The following is a 17931-nucleotide window of genomic DNA, read 5'->3' on the forward strand; positions in this document are numbered from 1 at the left end:
ACATTTAATCGCGTACTATATACTATCGTAACCATTTGATTCTTCAGAGAAATAATTATGATTGGCCAGTATAGTACGCGTATAAAATCATCGATGTCTAGTTTAAACTAGGCCACAAGCATAAGCAAAAATTTGATTGGCCCATAAGCAAATGCGTAAGGACATGGACCAATCAATTTCCTTGCACTATTAGCTCTAAAAATGTACTTCTATCTTTATTATTTACTGAAAGTTGAACAAGGACAGAAGCCGCTGAACAGTCTCCCCGAACACACCCCTATAACCACGCATAGCGGCTTTTCTTTTAAATCGTGTTAATTCCCGTAAAGTTGATCGTCTCTTTAATAATATCTCGTCGATGGAGAATGCAATATGGCTGCGGCGAGGGTTCGATTGGATAAGATGATAGAAAATGGCATGCAAAGTGTTATTAAATTTTAGTGAAATGTTTACTTGTTTCGGTTGTGTAGAATGGGAGGCTGCATAGGTATAACTAGGGCAAGAAATGCCTCAGTTAATGATACGTCAGAAAATTCAACGAGAACTAATTCGGGTGAGAGATTGTGTAGTGTGTAAGAGAGATTCGAATCTATTCGGAAGTAAAAGACATATGAAACGTCAACTAACCTTGAAATTACATTATTTTTATCTTTATATCTCCAGATACGTGTAATCTATTAAGTGATGCATTATTTATCTCTACTCAATCATCAAGAGCAATATATGTATCTATAAAAGTAAAACTTTAATTTTTACATATGTATATATATATATACATATATATATACATATATATATATACATATATATATATATATATACATATACATATATATATATATAATTTGTATATTTATATGTATGTGTATGTATACATGTGTGTGTACGTATACATGTAACATAGCACACAACAGATTAAGCATGCAGATTAGTTATAATCCAGATATATGGTTTTCACAACATGTACATAAGTTATAAATTAAAATTGCTGGAAACTTATGTATCAATTATGTTTTATATCGCAATAACTTTGATCTATTATATTGTAAAATTAAGATTTTATTAGACCACATTGCTACTGCATAGCCACTACATTGCAATGCAACTTTGAAATATATAAATGCATATAGCTATCTAAAAAGAAAAACTTTTTAAAAGATTCAAGCATTTTTATATATCAGTATATTTACCAAATTTTTGTATTGTCCAAGTTTAATAATAACACTCTCTGAATACAATAAAAAACATGAGCGTAAAAAATTTTTAATATAACAAAAAAATTATATATTTGACATGTCATAATAAATTTATTTTTTTTATAATATTTATTAAAATAAGCAGGATATAAAATTAAAGCAATATATGTATTAATAAATAATGAAAAAAAAAAAAAAAAAAAAAACAAAAACAAATTGGCTCTATCTTTGTTTCTATAGGAAATACGAGAAAAAATTATCTTTTATGTCACGAGGTAATCAGATGGAAATCAGATGTACCTCTAACTGAAGGTCAACTAAGAAGTAAACGAGATGAGTTTTGGGATACTGCACCAGCATTTGATGGTCGCAAAGAGATTTGGGATGCATTAAGAGCAGGTGCAACTGCAGCAGAAGCACAAGACTACCAGTTGGCACAGGCCATATTAGATGGAGCTAATATTTCTGTACCAAATGGTCTCTTAACAGAATGTTATGACGAGTTAGGAACTCGTTATCAAGTACCTATTTATTGTTTATCCTATCCGATTAATATTGTAAAAGAAGATAGTGGAAGAGATTCACCTGCTGATTGTTCAGGTAATAAAATTTTATAAAAACTTATTTTTATTTGAATATATCTTGTAAGAATTTAATTAAATTTTACCCTTCATAATTAATTCTGTATAGAACCGGTTGATGAAGGAACAGAGCAAACTTTGAAACTTAGACTATCAACTACTTTAGGAGAAGTTAAACTACCTGTTTACAGCAATGACACTATTGCTATTGCAAAGAAAAAATTACAGGTTAGTACAATTATATTAATTATATTTAATAATTCTGAGCATTATGTAAATTATATGATAATATTTGCTATTAATAATGATTATGATGTTTATAGAGTCAAGAAGGTTTGGAACCATCGCGTCAAAGGTGGTTCTTTGGTGGTAAATTATTGGGTGATAAAATGCATGTAGAAGAAGCAAAAGTGCAACCAGGTTATGTAATACAAGTAATTGTAAATCCAGAAAAAATGGACAGCAACTGCGCAAAAGCTAGTTGAACTTATGTAAATGACAAGTGACAAAAATGTTCAATCAGCAATCAATACTAGGCTTATTTTTACTTTTTAACAAAAAAATTCATTAATTGCATATCAAAGTAAATCATATGTGTTTTTAATTTTTTATTATTTATAAGTATAAATATTTCATAAAAGACAAATTTTTTTAAGACAAGTTGGCAACATATAAAATTTGCAACATAAACTTATATTTAATGAAATCGTGAGTCAAGTGCAATTACAGTTTTGTTTACATTTATCCATATACTTTATCGTGCAATGTAAAAAAATTATGTAAAAATAGCATTTAAGGAAAAAGAAAGAGAGAACAGGAGAACGCAAATATCAAGTAGGAGCATATCTTATAAATTTGATTATCTTCAATATGATATGCTAGAAGCAAATTGACTGAGAAATACATAGATTTATTTATATTTGAACAAAATATATAAACATTTTTTATAATTTATGCAATTTTTCACTATTACAAATATTTGTTCACATTATAATTGCAAAAGTCATTATATAACAGTTAAATATTATTGAATTATATATTTAAATAGAACAACAATTTATAAGATGATAATGTTTCAAATAATAAAAAGTGTATACACATATAAAGCATAGGATATATTGCTTTTGCAAAATAGGAGGAAAGTAACTTTTAATTTTCTATTTGTGTCATTGTCATTACATTACTTATAAATGCAAAGTGTATACCGATATTGAATGCTGACAATACTGGACAAAAAAAATATAATACTCATTATAAAATATATCTAAATTGTACCTAGCAGATGTTTAATGAGTTTCTATAATACTTGGAATACTACTGAGTTATGCTTTATTTTCTTTTGTAATTTTTATTATAGATTAATCTTATGTAAGAAAATAATGCAAGAATTTTTTCTGTGCTTTCTAACACATAATGTTCTTCATCAACTAGTATTTGTTTCAAAACATTAATTATTTTATTAACACTATGCAATCTAATAATAAGACTTATATAAGTCTAAATTTTATTGTACTATCATATATATATATATATATATATATATATATATATATATATATATATATATATTATATCTTCTCAAATAAAAACCTAAATTTTATAGGCCTAATATAAGAACAGCTGTCAAATAAGATTTTACAACTGAATAAGATTAACAACTGACTTGTATAGAAGAGAAGTATAATAAGACTAAGAATAAATTTGCATTTATCTTGCATAAACAAAATTATAAGTTATATATATACATATACATATAATCAGTAGGTTTGTTATGTGCATATGACACACACACACATATAATATTGTATATATTAGAGAGAATCAAACAAGTTCTCAAAGAGTGCTTTGCATCAAACAAATCAATGATTATCACTATCAAATGAAAAAATTTGTTCATCGTAATCAAGTATTTTATATGTGACGCTTAAATTGTGCGTATAAAGCGAGAGAGATTTACACTGCCCAGTCTCGACAAATTTATCAAAATTTCAAAATTTTAATAGTTTTGATGATACCTAATTTTTTGAATTGTATTAATCTCTTTTTTTTTTTTTTAATGTCGATATGGGCGAACATTTATTCTATTAAAAGGCAACACAGAAGAAAGAAGAGGGAGAAATGGAAAAAAGGAAAGCTATCTTTTAGATTAATTAATAATTATAGAAAAATCATAATCGCAGTGAAATTGTATCTATATGCATTATAGTATATAATATTAAATATTAAGTATTGTGTGTGTTTACATTGCAAAAGAGTTACAATAATGCTAACAAATTTTTTATCAAATTAATGTTATATAATATAAGCTTAGCAAGTGTGTGTAATTACTTTGCAATAATTTTAAAGTAATAAGAAAGGAACCAATATAACTTGTATGATAAAAATTGAGCACAGTAATCATCTTTTCTCTCATCAAATGTTCTATGTGCATATTACACAAGTACATTGTAACAGCTCAAAAAATATTATAAATAAGATCTCTACATTGTATAACTTATATACATATATATGTACATATATATATATGTATATAAATTATATCTATCAATAATTAGTATAAATTTGATCATTTTATAATACTTATATTTTTGTTTGTATATTTATAATACCTAAAATATAGTTCTTAACATTATTATACATAATGCTCAGTTTAATATATTATAAGCAAAAGTGATGTTGCAATCGTTGCTGAAATAGGAAGAAAATAACTCTTGTGTAAATAGAAATTGTTACAATAATGAAATCTAATTTTAACTGCCTGATAAAAATGGTACTTACAATTAATATTAATAATACTGTATTGGACCAATCCAAAGCATTCTAAAATTAACACATAATTGGCGATAATAGAATAAGTGCCCTATGTAAAGATTATCTTCTTCTGTGTGTGAAGAGGAATTAAATAATAAATTATATATCTGATAGAAAGGAAAGAATATCGCTTAAATATATTTAACAACATTAAACAATTTACATATATTTTGGAACAATTAAACAATATCACGAAAGCACTTGTTTTTATTTCGGAACCATGCAATGCTAAATATGCATTTTACTTTACACGTTGGCATCTTTTACATTGTATCTTTTAAGATTGTGTGTGTGCGTATGTGTGTGTATACTTTCTTATATGATAAATATAAAATTATAATATTTTATATAAAGGTTATATAAAATATTTCATGTTACACATGTATTTGACAATATACATGTTGTTTAGAAAAGAAGGTTGTGTATACAATAAGATTAATTACTAATTATTATAAGATTATTACTAATTATTATATTCTATTGTGAAATAAAGTGTGAAAATATTGAGTATAAATTTAACAGTCTAATTACTTCGATAATTATATATATAATAAAAAATGAATAAAACCACATTTTTTATGGATAATTATTTTTAAGGTAAAAATTTTCTAAAAGAAAAAAAAGTATAAGTCGACACTTTATATATTTTCTTTGAGCAATATTTATTTATTAAATTCTTCTTAAATATTTCAATTCATGACATAGCCATATTATGGTACTTAAAAGTATAAGGCTACCAGACTGATGAGAAGCAGCTAGTATTGTAGGAACATGAGTTAATAAAGTCGAAATGCCTAGAAGTACTTGAAGATAACCGGCGCAAAATACAGCAACTACTGCCTTTCTTCCTCGACTAGGAAGTTTATATTTACGGGACATAATAGTCAAACAAGTTATAAATGCTATAGTAGAAATTCCCTGTATAAAGAATATATATATATATACTACACTGTGAAATGTAATGATGAATAATAAATGATTGTATATATGCTGCTTACCAAAATCCTGTGATCAAATTGGACTGTAGTTGGATTTTCCGTAAAATTTTTTAATACAGGGGACATGGCAAATATATCATCAGGTATCCATTTATCTGCCATTTTTGGGAAAGTATTGTATATAAGACCAGCATCCATTCCAGCTACAAATGCTCCCGACAAAGCGGTGAAAAATATCAATCCTTTTGTCGAGTAAATTAATCTTTTAAATCTTTTCATCATCTTTAGTGCATTATTTGTGGCTTTTTTGGTATCAGAAAAATTAATAGTTAACTTGTTAGCAGGAATTAAATAATCCAAAGCATTATAAAGAAATCCAGTATATATAATCAATGCTAATCCAAGATGCATAGCTAAACGATACTGTGACACCCGTGGCACATCGGAAGGTTCCACAAAACGATCTTCTAATCCAGATTTAACCATATACCATCCCATGAGTCCTTGCAATCCAATTAATGAACCTAAAGCAACAACACGTATTTTCATTCCACGTTTTAGCATACCCTTAAACCAAAAATATGTTGCTGGGATTATAAATACAGCGCCAATTAAACGTCCCCACATTCTATGCATATATTCCATCCACCAAATACGTTTGAATTCTTCCAATGTCATATTCATATTGGTTCTACAGAAAGTATATATATATATATTAATATGAGTATCTCTTGCAGCATCATTATTTATATAAATTTCTTTTATATTTTCAATATGTCGCATATGTATACTTCTTACATTTTATATTCAGGAAATTGTTTGTAGCGTTCAAATTCTGAAAGCCATTGAATTTCATTAAGAGGCATTTTTTCTCCTAGTAATCTCCAAGTAACCATAGATAAACCTGATTCCGTGAGTCGTGTTATGCCACCTATGTATATATATGTACATATATAACTGATATATATATATATAAGGAGAAATAATTTACTACTATTTCATGAATAAATTTTATTTATATTATACATATAATATTTATCAATCATATGTATATGTAATGCTTATTATCACAGACTATGTAATTAGGTATATACTAACATTTTAAATTTCATGAAACATATATGTGTATATATAATATATTATGCTTTTAAAATTCTATTTACCATACGTTTTTTCTGTAATAATTTTCATTACGTTGCAAATATAATAATAATATGTAAAATAAATAATAGTACCTAGCGCAACTGCTACAAAAACCATACCACCACAGGTGAGCAACCAAGAGCCCACAATTTTATCATTTTTACTACTCTTTTTCGAAGCGTAACCACGAATTGGGATATTCACTTGGTTAAACGGTCTCTGTCAATCATTAAAATTAATACGTTACATACATTTATTAGTATATTACAAAGAATTTATATAATGAAAATGCAAAACACACATGCAGTTATGCTATGCATATATATACAGGAGAGAGAGAGAGAGAGAGAGAGAGAGAGAGAGAGAGAGAGAGAGAGAGAGAGAGAGAGAGAGAGAGAGAATGTATTACCTTTTGTAACAGAGATGAATAGTATTTTCTCAAGGAAATATTATATCGAGTGATATCGGTTCTTGCATTAATAAAAAGATATTGTCGATTAAGAGCATATTTCGTGATGTTATACGCTCCAAATATTTTTGTATGATACCTCGCGATATTCAACATGTTTATCAATAATTATCCTTCTCTCAAATAGTGTTTATCATCATATGACAGATGTTAACACGTGCACACACCTGCGTATTTTGCGCACATGAAAATTAATAGTATAATAATAAATATACCGGTATGTATATGTTGCATTAGTGTCAACCATTCATTCTGACTTCCCCCTCGCTCCTCATTCTGCCCCCCCTGCCCCTCGATAGTTATACTCGCTTTATCGATATCTCGCAATATATGATTTCCGTTTCTTTGCTTTCCGTTTTACATTCTTCGCTTCTTTAGCGTACGCTCTTTGATAAATATATAAATTTTCTTACAACTGTGTGCTTTTTGTTAGTATATCCTGATATCTGATATCTCTTTGGTGCATCTTGATAGCTGATACTCTCTCTGAAATGGCGAACTTAACTAAGAAACGTCACGCTGATGATAATCACATGGAGGTATCGTATTAGGTTACAAGTTTGTTCTTTGTAGCTGTGTGAACTTCTGTAGTAAAAGTTTTTATATTAAAAATGAAATGGACATTCAGAAAAAACAAAAAGTGCAAAAGAGTTTAGCTACAAAAAAGGATCTTATAAGACTTATATTATCTTGTTAAGACCTTGTTTAAAAAAATAACTAATTGATTAATGAAACACATTTATATTATTCATTACTCCATATATTATTCAATAATTCTTTACATTATTTTTTTGCGTGTTATATATCGTTCTATTTAGTCTATCTTTTTTTACATAATTTTTTATATAATTTATTCTATTTAGTTTATCTTTTTTAGGTTGAGACAATTAATGGTATACAAGGAAAGGTAAAGCAGCATACAGCTAAAAAAAGAGCTAAGAATGTACAGGGTGGAGAACAAAGAAAAGTAAAATAATAAATCTTATGTGTATAAATATTTAATAATATATTGTATATGTATATGTCTATTTTAATTGACATAACTATGTTGTAGATATCAGTACCAGCACATAGATATTCGCCTCTAAAAGAAAATTGGTTGAAAATATCTACGCCCATTGTTGAACATTTAAAATTACAAGTTCGCTTCAATCTAAAAACTAGAAACGTTGAAATTAGAACAGCACCAGAAACTCCAGATATTGCATATCTTCAAAAAGCAGCAGATTTTGTAAAAGCATTTATTTATGGATTTGAAGTGGAGGATGCTTTAGCTTTATTACGACTGGATGACCTTTTTGTAGAATCATTTGAAATACAAGATGTTAGACAACAAATAAAAGGTGATCATCAGTCTAGAGCAATCGGCAGATTGGCAGGCAAAGGTGGAAGAACAAAATTCACTATTGAAAATGTAACAAAGACGAGGATTGTGTTAGCTGATACTAAAATACACATTCTTGGGTCCTTTCAAAACATACAGTTAGCTCGTAGGGCAATTTGTAATTTAATATTAGGTAGTCCACCTTCTAAAGTATATGGACAATTAAGAAATATAGCTAGTAAGATTTCAAAACAATATTAGCAGTTATCTTTGTATTTATATCTACATATGTATATAGAATTTGTTAACATAAAATAAATATGTTCTTAGCTATAGTTCTATGTTTCACATTCCCTGCATTTCAAAGTAAATGTAACTAAGCATATTACAAGTATAAGGAGGAAAAAATAAATTTTGTAACAGAATACAAGAAAAAGAGAAACATCTAATAGTTATAAGAATATTTTATATTTATTGTTAATATATGCATATACAGAGTGTTTCAGGGTTAAAGGTCCTAAATTAATATTTCATGTTAAAACATGTAACTCTGGAGACACCTGTATATATTCCATGTGTACCATAACAAATACATATTATATAGATATTGATTGAAAGAAATGTGGTTACAAAGAAAAATTTATAATAAATAATGAAATGCAATATTACTGACAATGAGGTAGATATATATATATTATATTCTCTTATTTTTTTATCAAATAATTTATTCTTTTACATTAATTCATAATAGATTTATAAAAGTATTTGATATTTATATTTACGTGGTACTTTATTAAGAACTAATCTACCATCGTAACTAAGAGATGCAAAAATCCAGGGATCGGCAGATGACCATTCCACTGCATATACGCTATCTTCGTGCTCTTCGTATCTTCCTACAAGGCCGTCTTCTAATCTGGAATGCCATAAATCTATGATATCTTTTTCTAATCCATTTGTATAAATTGACTACAAAGTATAATACTATTGCACTTTAAAATATATCCATTTACTTTTTTTTCCCGCAAGGTTCGTCATTTTGTGAAGTCAATTCATCTTCAGTTGACACCATATGTCCGAATGGTTCAGACGAGATAGATGCAATACTGTATAATATCACTCTAGAGTCACTGCTGGATGTTAAAACCAGCTGATCGTGAAAACGATTAATTCTTATGTTCCACACCCAATGTGAATGTTCCATACGCGATAGTACCGGTTCTGTCGGTAATCGAATATCCCAAAATTTCATATATCCATCGTCACCGCAAGTGGACAGAAAATACTGACGATTTGCATTAAAATCCAAATCCCTGCGAAATAAATTATTAAATGTTAAAATAAAAGTAAAGTACTTCAATTCCTTCCAATATCAATAATTAATAATATTAATTCTTACATTATTACCTAATAATTTGCGAATGTGCAGATAAAATAGACCAAGCAGAATTGGCTGGACTTCTAAAATCCCACCCACGAACATTATTTTCATTCAAAGTTACAAACTGATTAGCACCATTATGAGGATTCCATTTACCATTTGTAAATCGTGGCTGACCTTTGCCTGCCAAAGTACCAGATGCTGCTACCTAGAATCCAGAAAAATTATTAAATGTTTTAACAATTATAAGAGATTATATTAAAAGAGAGTACAATTTTGCACAAATGAAGAAAAGAATTAACACACCTGTGGCCCTTTATTTGCTAAATCCCACAAAACAAAATTATTATCTACCACAGAAACGACTTTTTTACAGTCCATAGGATGGTAGGCAATAGTCTTAAGATCAGTGCCATATGGGGTTGTATTAATATCTGCTAATTTATTGAGCTGCAAAATGTCATTTGTGTATTCTTTTATCTCGGGAAATTTCCAGATAGCTCCTTTCATTTGACAAGTACCTTCCTCTAAAAAAGTAACACCAATGAAAATTATCAGAAAATAGTTAAAGCAGCAAAAACATAATTATTACTACATTCAATCTCTTTGACTTGGCAACAAAAAAAACTGTTACTTAAAAAAATTGAAGACGCACATGCAACAATAAGGCTTATTTACCACTCAAATGGTTATAACATGTAATAAATATATCTGGTTCAGTTGGAGAAGTCTGTAAAGACCAGATTTCTCCTAATGGATGCTGAAACACTTGAGTCTTCAAATTTCCTGTTTCCTCGTTAAGTTCCACCAAATGAACCTGATTATTATTAAAGTTTAAAGATTGTGTTCCTATCAAAAATCTTACTACATCGGTCTCAGCTGTTTGAGCAGACAGTGCTCTAGTCTAAAACATAAAAAGAAATAAAGTTATTTAAGAAAAAAAATTATTTTAATATAATTATTTATTTACATCATACTTATATAAATAATAGTTTTAAATTTTATTATTTAGTGACACAATATGAAATATAGATTTTGATTTGCATAATTAATTTATACCTGAAATTCGAGTCCATATATGACTGGATTATCTTTTTCCATCTTTAAATATTGCGTTCCACCATATAAAGTATGACAAAGATGATTACATTAAAGAGCTTGTGTGTACAATTTTTTAATTCATTAAATGTATGGAGTTATAACCTCTTCACAATCTGTCAAAAACACATAATAAACATATACATATAAAATATATAGATGGAACATTAGCTATCTATGGCCGATATTCAACCATTAAAATGATCCTATGCGGCCACTTCATTGGTTATAATATGACTAGGACAACGTTTACTGACCAATCGCAGTTATTCTTCTGAAGCATGGAATGACTGTGATTGGCTAACTTTGGAATGTTATTAGGATGACGTTTCTGACGTTTTTTTTGACATATGGATAAGGAAGAGTTTAGAAATGCAAGGCTTGACATTATTTTCATTTCGAAGCGCAAGATTCTTTGCCCTGATTGGTCCATCAAACACTACATTCTATGATATATATATATATATATATATATATATTAGGATCTAGCACGAAAAATCGCGCTCCGAGTCGATAGTATCGACTCGATACGCTGTATACATATATATATATATATATGTATACACATGTGTGCACGCATGGTTTAATATTTTACAGACAGTAACGTGGTTAGTTAATTTTTGACTGTTCGGAGTTTTGTGACAATTTATATTTATCGACAAGTAAGATTTTTTTTCAGTTATGGCTACGTCTCCAAATTTTGATTTAAAAGAGAAACTAGATATTTGTTTCAAGGATACAATGGCTTTGAATCTACTATGCAGAAGTATATCTTCTGGTACGTGTTTTACACACACATACATATACACATACATACACACATACATACATATATGCAATATTATCATGTTACTTAGACAATTATATATTTTTTAAAATATTTTTTTATTTTATTGTAATCTCATTATGAGAAAGATTAATAATAGTAGCAATAGAAGAAACTAAAATAAAATTTTAAAATGAAACTTGTTTTAAAATATAATTTTTATAATAATATATACTTAGTCTTTTATTATTTCTCTAGCATCAAGAAATTATAATTTTAAGTGATATATTGATGTAAATTGCCTTTTGATTCTTTCTAGAATCTATCTTGTATGACTAAACTTTAGATTTTATTTAGCTTATTAGAACAATTTATTTTGATTTATATTTTATTTATGTTATACATAAATTATACACATATGTATACAATTAAGAACCAATCTAATTATAAATCAAGGAGGATGTTAAAATGCTTTTTTCAGAAATAGAATCAGGTTCTATGAAACTTAACACATTTGTAGAAACATTAGGTTTCTATATGACGGATCAAAATGTTCTTACAAGGGAAAAAGGGGTTGCAGCCCTTTCTTCTGTTTTGTCACAGCTATCCCAAGATTATCTCAATGAATCAGAATTATATTTTATTACAATATTTTATTGTGACAGGATAAAGGATCATTATAATATCATACCATCTGTGTTGAATGGTATTCTAGCACTTGTGAGCATTTATTTTAAAGGCCTTTTGTATCTTTGTATCTGGTAAATTTTTTCTTCTGTCAATATTATTCATAAACTTTGTTTTAGGTAAACATGACTCATTTACCTCAAGATGCACCATTGTCACTGTTAAGAGCTATGTTTGAGCATATTCAGTGTCAATCTCAGCTATTATCAGAACGTCATAAAATATATGTAATATTCAAAATCTTGATGGAAAACAAACTAGACGATTTGAAATCCATGGGATCAGATTTAGTTTATGGTATTATTAGTTCCATCGATGGTGAAAGAGATCCAAACAATCTTATGTTATTGTTTAGTATACTACCATATTTCATAAAAAGATTTCCATTGGGACATTTAACTGAAGAAATGTTTGAAGTTATGGCATGCTATTTCCCAGTTGATTTCAATCCTGTAATTATACTTATTTTTTTACTTTATATAATATTTAAAAAGATATAAATATATGATTTATAAATATTGTTTGTAGTCTGGCACAGAGAATCTAAATGTGACACGGGAAGATTTGGCAAGAAGATTGGCTCCCTGCTTATGTGTTATTCCAGAATTTGCAGATTATTGTATTCCTCTTATAATTGATAAATTATATTCCACCCATAGAGTTGCTAAACTTGATTCCTTAAATCTATTACGTGAAGGTGTTCAAACATTTGGATTGTTGAAAGTGAAATCGTATCTACCAGAACTATGGACAATTTTAAAGAAAGAAATTATGCCAGAGAAGGACGTTGAAATAAAAGATGCTGCTTTAAAAGCAATAACATCTTTAATTAAAGTTATATCAATTGATGAAGCTGTTTGTACAAATTTCATCGACCAAATAATTATTGATATAAAATCGTCGTTATCCGATGTACAACTTAGTTTGTACAGACCTGCTCATAGATTATTGGAGACAATAGCAATAATTAGTAAAACAATATGTGTGCAAATCTTGCAAGTTGTAATACCTTTATGTATTGGTCAATACTCTACAAAGAATTTATTAAGTGATAAAATTGGACTGATAGAAACTTTAAATAATTTTGTGAAAATTTGTTCCAATTATGACTTTTGCATTCAGGGTAAGTTACATTAAAACAAAATTAATGTTACGTGTGATAGGAATTTTTAACTTATATCACTATTATCCTTTGTGCATATACAATAATAATATATACAATAATATATTTTGTGCATATGTGTGTTATAAATTAAAAAAAAAATTTATGTAGATGTTCCAGAATTAGCATGGACAAATATACTTCAAATATATTTGGATAGTTTGACAGTAGAAAATATAGAGTTGAAAAACAACATATTTGTTGGTTTAACAATCCAAAAGGCTTATTTAAATGACGTACAACGCACTATATTCTATAATGCAATATGCAATGAAATTGAAACAGGTTGTGACGAAATACAAATTACATGTCATACAGCTATTATAGATTTTGCAACATTATATCTTCAAGAAATATTATTACTAATCAAAGACAGATTATTATCAAATACAGGTGAGTTATATATAAATGTATATACAGTTAATTGATTATAACTGCTAATAGGAGTGTGAATAACATTATTGTAATGTTTCAGATGAAATGAAAGTAGAAATACTGAAACGTAGGATAAAAGCTTTAACAGCAGTTGCAAAAATATATGAATTAGGTTATGCAACTCTCCCACAAATTGTTGCAATGTCAACAAACGATATTAATACTGACATATGTATAACAGCATTATTGAATATCCAGAAGTTAATTGCTTCAAAGAAATCTAATTTCAATATACATGAATTTTTATATAAGGAATGTCATATTATTGATAAATTAATTTCATACAAGACAAATGTGATGGATCATAAAATGTTGATATCTAATATTTGTCAATTAATTGTACGAAATCTCACAATCGAGGAACAATGGACAATTTTAGCAAAATATGCTATAGCTTTAAATACAAAAACTTCGAACGAAACTGACGTGACTATAATAATGAATCTTTTCATTCCCTTGCGAAAAGATATTAATTTGAATATTAGCAATGATATGGTGGAAAACTTGTATAATCTAGCAATTAACAATGGTAGTCCAGATGTAAGGCAAACAAGTTGTAAATTTTTATCCGTTTTATTAAATAAAATGGAGATGGCGGATCTTAATCGAGTTGTACCTTATCTTGAAGACAAGATAAATAATAATTTAAAAGTGGATAATGATATCGAACTAAAGCAGCATACAGTTAATTTTCAAATTTGGATGACTAAAGCATTTGTTACGAGAGGATACGACAAATCTCAATATTTTTTGAAGAATGTACGTGCGGTTGAATACATAATTATAACACACAATGTATGCTTTAATACGCAAAAAATGATCAAATTAATTCTTTGTTTTCACAGCTTACACATCTACTAACTCACGACGAAATAGGTGAATTTGTAAGCAAACAATATTCAATTTTAATAAGTAAATATGAGGATACTTTAATAGAGGAAAATTTCTGCAATATAAAAATGTTTTATAAACAAAGAGTGTTTGAATATTTGTTACAACAAACTATTAGTTTTACAAACTTAAGTAGGCAGAATTATCTTATCGCTTTGGTACATTTATTGGAACAAATGCCTGAAGAATTATTATTTTTACATTTGGCCGAGGTAAGTTTTCTTGCTAATTCTTCGGTAATAAAAATTACAAAATTTTAATTAATATATCGCGTTATTAGTTGGTGCCATTGCTGATTGAATCTCTAGCTTTTAACAATGAGCATTTAATTCTCCGGACTTTGATGTCGCTTAAACTTTTACTCCCTACAAAGCACGACATATTTTTTGATAATGTACAATGCATTATACCAAGACTTATGCAACTGTCAACACATCGAATCATGGTAATTACTCGCATCAATTTTAATTTTTCAAACCATTTCATTTATTATATAATTTTATATTTTTTGTTATATAATAGAGTGTTCGAATCACGGCTCTGGAATGCCTGGCGCATTACGTCTATTATCCCACTATTTTAATAAATCCATATAAACAAGTTGTCTTAGACAAATTGGGCATAGTAATCGATGATCGCAAACGATTAGTCAGGAAAGCTGCCGTAGAAGCGAGAATACGATGGTTTACAATAGGATCTGGATTTGCAAGTGGAGCCGAAGAGTGAACAATATTGCAGTTTAGTTTTATGTATAAATCTAATATAATTATACGTAGATTTTGTATTATTCATCTTATTTTCTGAAAAAAATGTAAACATCTTTATTAAATATTAATATCACAAGCGAGTGTAAATTAGTACATATAGTTGTTTTTATTGAATATTTGATTCACAATATATTTTCCTAAGAATCTTCTCTAAGGTTTCCATATATCTATCCACCTCCCGGATACCTTTCATTTTAATCGAATAAAAGAATTGATTTTTTAAGTGGGTTAAAATCACAACCGAACTAGTTTAAATATACTCAGTGTAATGCAAACATGGGCGATGGTGAGACTATAACATTCACTTCACTTTACTTTAGGATATTATTAATATTTTACTTTTGTCAAAGTGTCAATTAAATAAATATGAAATATCGGAGAAGTGTTTTCCGAATTTTTAACTCTAATAAAATTTTTTTTTGGCGAATATTTATACATTTATATGCGCATTTGTAGGTGTGGTAAAGAATGGTGCGTATAAATATGATGATAATACAAAATATATCGGAGATTGGAATCGTAAGGGATTGAAACACGGCGCCGGTTTGTTAATTCTTGCTGACGGAACGCGATACGAAGGAGCATTCCAGAATGGATTATGTTCTGGCTTGGGTGTTATTACATTTCCCGATGGAGCAAAGTAATAAAAGTTGAATTGCAAATTCGATATCGCGTTTCACTTAATAATATCGTTGTGCATACATCCATAAAAGAAGTACATTTTTTTCTTAGATACGAAGGCGAATTCATGCAAGGATGGTTTCATGGTCATGGTGTATTTTGGAGAGCCGATGGAATGAAATTCGAAGGGGAATTTCGTGGAGGTCGTGTCTGGGGTTTAGGTATAAGTGTAAATCAAATTATAATAAATAATTATGGAATCTTATAATTTTTTAATACGAAAAGCTCTGTGATTATTTTTAAACTAACAGTAATAAAATGTATGATACATAATTTTTATATAATATAAAATTCGCATGTGTAATTACAATTATAATTATACATATTATTTATTGGATATAGGCTTAGTGACTTATGCTGATGGATCGCATGGATTTCCGAGGAATGAAGGTTTTTTTCAAGATTGTAGATTAGTTCGACGACGACGTTGTCCGGATATAGTACAAAAGGCTCAAAAAATTTCTATGATGGCACGTGCGCAATGCAGTTGAAATAGAATTTAGATAATATATGTTTAGGAAAGATAAGTAATTTTCGTTCGCTAGCTATTTCTCTCTGTAAATCGTTATTAATTTTAACAAAAATAAAAAGATATCTATATTATATATGTTTTTTTTATATATTATTCGTATATTTTAAGAGAAAGCGCCTTATAATTTCTTCCTTATTATATTATATTGAATACTGTCCGCATTTCCGCTTACGTGTGCAAGTAAAGCTTTAAATTTTTTTAAACATTTTTCGATCAAGTAATACACGGTTGAAAAAATAAATATCTATCTTTTTTTACACGCACATATTTATTGAAAAATTAAAATTTAAAAACGCAAATATTGTCTGCATTTTTACATTTTAATTTTTCAATAATTGCGATGACAATCTCTTGAATTCAGAACAAAATGTGTTATTATAACGAGCCCGAGGGAAAAAGTTGGAGAGAGGGAACAACAAGGCTAGACTACTTTCCGCTCGGAGAGGCGTGGTCTCCAAGCCGGATGTTCCAGTTTTGGCAAGACATGAAGGTACGGGGTAATATCAATCTTAATAAAAATGTGCCTTTAATGTTTTAGTACAACAATATATTATTACTATTTCCATTTTATATTTTGTTATGCATTGCATTCTATATCAAACATTTTCTTGTATAATATGAATAAAAGAGATCAAAATTTTAAATTTAAAAAAAATATTAAAGTTGTTGATATATATTAATATACATATATAAGATAGATAAGTTATATATATATATATATTACATTTTATATCCTCTTTTCTTTTATTTTATTTAAGAAAAAATTGTGCTTTTTTTTAATATACGAGAGAAAATGGTGTTTTAATTTTACATAGAACATATAATGAAGATAAAAATATAAAATCAAATCTAATCGACTTTATATATGTATAGTTTTAAAAATTCAATGCATTCTTTTAAGAATAATATATGAATAATATATGTTAACAAATAAATGAAAAATAAAGAGCACAATATATACAGCAAATAAATAAATACATAAAAGTTAATAAAATAAAATAATAATATTCAAGAAGAGAGATAGATAAATAAATATTCGATTTTTGAAAAGAGCATTATCTTTTTTTTT

At 27.8% G+C, this 17931-nt stretch overlaps 6 protein-coding genes across 7 annotated transcripts; 4 read left to right on the forward strand and 2 right to left on the reverse strand.

Annotated features, from left to right (window-relative positions):
* Positions 1-280: 280 nt before the first annotated feature.
* LOC140663540 (ubiquitin domain-containing protein 1) lies at positions 281-4638 on the forward strand. The gene is made up of 4 exons (XM_072887780.1): positions 281-553; positions 1437-1796; positions 1887-2005; positions 2101-4638. The coding sequence occupies exons 1-4, from the start codon at positions 472-474 to the stop codon at positions 2260-2262; spliced, it is 723 nt and encodes a 240-aa protein (XP_072743881.1). The 5' UTR covers positions 281-471; the 3' UTR covers positions 2263-4638.
* A 554-nt stretch (positions 4639-5192) lies between these two features.
* On the reverse strand, positions 5193-7443 carry LOC140663518 (heme A synthase COX15). Its single transcript, XM_072887752.1, has 5 exons — positions 7079-7443; positions 6762-6888; positions 6325-6457; positions 5587-6217; positions 5193-5506 (listed from the first exon to the last, which is right to left on the reverse strand). Exons 1-5 carry the CDS (start codon positions 7232-7234, stop codon positions 5258-5260), a joined length of 1296 nt encoding a protein of 431 aa, XP_072743853.1. The 5' UTR covers positions 7235-7443; the 3' UTR covers positions 5193-5257.
* A 39-nt stretch (positions 7444-7482) lies between these two features.
* Positions 7483-8854, forward strand: L(1)g0004 (RNA-binding protein pno1). The gene is made up of 3 exons (XM_072887790.1): positions 7483-7677; positions 8016-8105; positions 8193-8854. The coding sequence occupies exons 1-3, from the start codon at positions 7630-7632 to the stop codon at positions 8721-8723; spliced, it is 669 nt and encodes a 222-aa protein (XP_072743891.1). The 5' UTR covers positions 7483-7629; the 3' UTR covers positions 8724-8854.
* Positions 8855-8967: 113 nt separating this feature from the next.
* LOC140663528 (EARP-interacting protein homolog) lies at positions 8968-11073 on the reverse strand. Of its 2 annotated transcripts, none has more exons than XM_072887761.1 (6): positions 10903-11073; positions 10522-10747; positions 10150-10370; positions 9870-10051; positions 9476-9775; positions 8968-9378 (listed from the first exon to the last, which is right to left on the reverse strand). In XM_072887761.1, the coding sequence occupies exons 1-6, from the start codon at positions 10942-10944 to the stop codon at positions 9216-9218; spliced, it is 1134 nt and encodes a 377-aa protein (XP_072743862.1). In that variant the 5' UTR covers positions 10945-11073; the 3' UTR covers positions 8968-9215. The 2 variants fall into 2 exon arrangements, with proteins under 2 accessions (XP_072743862.1, XP_072743867.1); XM_072887766.1 differs by having other exon boundaries at positions 9234-9394.
* Positions 11074-11486: 413 nt separating this feature from the next.
* Positions 11487-15751, forward strand: Mms19 (MMS19 nucleotide excision repair protein). Its single transcript, XM_072894426.1, has 9 exons — positions 11487-11719; positions 12189-12427; positions 12514-12846; positions 12923-13517; positions 13668-13949; positions 14032-14750; positions 14837-15094; positions 15163-15327; positions 15405-15751. Exons 1-9 carry the CDS (start codon positions 11623-11625, stop codon positions 15606-15608), a joined length of 2892 nt encoding a protein of 963 aa, XP_072750527.1. The 5' UTR covers positions 11487-11622; the 3' UTR covers positions 15609-15751.
* Positions 15752-15925: 174 nt separating this feature from the next.
* Rtp (MORN repeat-containing protein retinophilin) lies at positions 15926-16933 on the forward strand. Its single transcript, XM_072894439.1, has 4 exons — positions 15926-15935; positions 16106-16289; positions 16382-16491; positions 16673-16933. The coding sequence occupies exons 1-4, from the start codon at positions 15926-15928 to the stop codon at positions 16819-16821; spliced, it is 453 nt and encodes a 150-aa protein (XP_072750540.1). The 3' UTR covers positions 16822-16933.
* Positions 16934-17931: the final 998 nt, after the last annotated feature.

The sequence above is a fragment of the Anoplolepis gracilipes genome, chromosome 1 (assembly GCF_047496725.1).
Source record: "Anoplolepis gracilipes chromosome 1, ASM4749672v1, whole genome shotgun sequence".
NCBI lineage: Eukaryota > Metazoa > Arthropoda > Insecta > Hymenoptera > Formicidae > Anoplolepis > Anoplolepis gracilipes.